At 52.8% G+C, this 1,151-nt stretch overlaps 1 protein-coding gene across 1 annotated transcript in view; it reads left to right on the top strand.

Moving 5' to 3' along the window:
- Positions 1-166: 166 nt before the first annotated feature.
- Positions 167-1,151, top strand: part of VDBG_03469 (conserved hypothetical protein) — a gene marked incomplete at both ends in the record, with an annotated part of 2,024 nt that continues 1,039 nt past the window's right edge. The window contains 2 exons of the mRNA XM_003005470.1: positions 167-427; positions 498-1,099. Coding sequence (XP_003005516.1) covers positions 167-427; positions 498-1,099 — 863 coding nt within the window. The remainder of the gene's footprint in view (positions 428-497; positions 1,100-1,151) is intronic.

Here is a 1,151-nt window from a genome sequence, read left to right as displayed (position 1 = left end):
TGCGATGGACCACGCATCGCGGCTGCTGGCCACAACAAATCATGTCTACACGCGAGCTGACCTCGGCGGAGATCCGTCAAGCCGGCCGGCCTTCTACAAAACCGTTGGCATATGTCTGGCCATTGCCTCCGGTCTATTCATCGGCGTCTCCTTTATCCTGAAAAAGATGGGCCTACTGGCTGCCAACGCAAAGTACAACGAGGAAGCTGGCGAGGGTTATGGCTTCCTGAAGAACGCTTACTGGTGGGGCGGCATGACGCTCATGATTCTCGGAGAGCTTTGCAACTTGGCTGCATATGCCTTCACCGACGCCATTCTTGTCACGCCTCTCGGTGCGCTGTCCGTCGTGGTTACCACAGTTCTGTCTGCCATATTTCTTAAGGAGCGACTGAGCATGGTCGGCAAAGTCTCCTGTTTTCTGTGCCTGGTAGGTTCAGTTGTCATCGTTATGAACGCACCACAGCAGTCTGCCGTCGCTACTATCGAGCAAATGCAAGACTTCGTCATCAAGCCTGGATTTCTGTCCTACGCTGGGCGTCATCATCATTGGCTTTTTCGTCGCCGCGTTCTGGGCCGGCCCAAAATGGGGCAAAAAGACCATGTTGGTCTACATCTCCATTTGCAGCTGGATCGGAGGCTTGAGCGTTGTCGCTACCCAGGGCCTGGGCGCTGCGATTCTGACCCAGATAGAGGGCACACCGCAGTTCAACAAGTGGTTCATCTATGTCCTCCTCGTTTTCGTCATCGGTACTCTTCTCATTGAGATTGTGTATCTCAACAAGGCGTTGAATATCTACAATGCTGCCATGGTCACGCCGACCTATTATGTTTACTTCACCAGCACAACGATTATTACGTCGGCCGTGCTTTTCCGAGGCTTCAAAGGCAGCGCCAATCAGATTGTGAGCGTCGTTATGGGTTTCCTAACCATTTGCGCCGGCGTTGTTTTGTTACAATTATCCAAATCCGCCATGGACGTGCCCGACACGGCTGTATTCACAGGAAATTTGGACCAGATTCATACTATCGCCGAGCAGGAGCAGTCTGAAACTGAACCCAAAGCTGACGCCATTCGTGGTGCTGCGGCCATAGTCCGGAGGTTTTCAGCTACGAGGCAAAAGAGAGAGGCTGAGGAATTCAAGCGCTTCAGA

This window comes from Verticillium alfalfae, genomic scaffold (assembly GCF_000150825.1).
Source record: "Verticillium alfalfae VaMs.102 supercont1.4 genomic scaffold, whole genome shotgun sequence".
NCBI lineage: Eukaryota > Fungi > Ascomycota > Sordariomycetes > Glomerellales > Plectosphaerellaceae > Verticillium > Verticillium alfalfae.
Note: the sequence above shows the minus strand (reverse complement) of the source record. Positions and strands in the feature narration are given on the sequence as shown.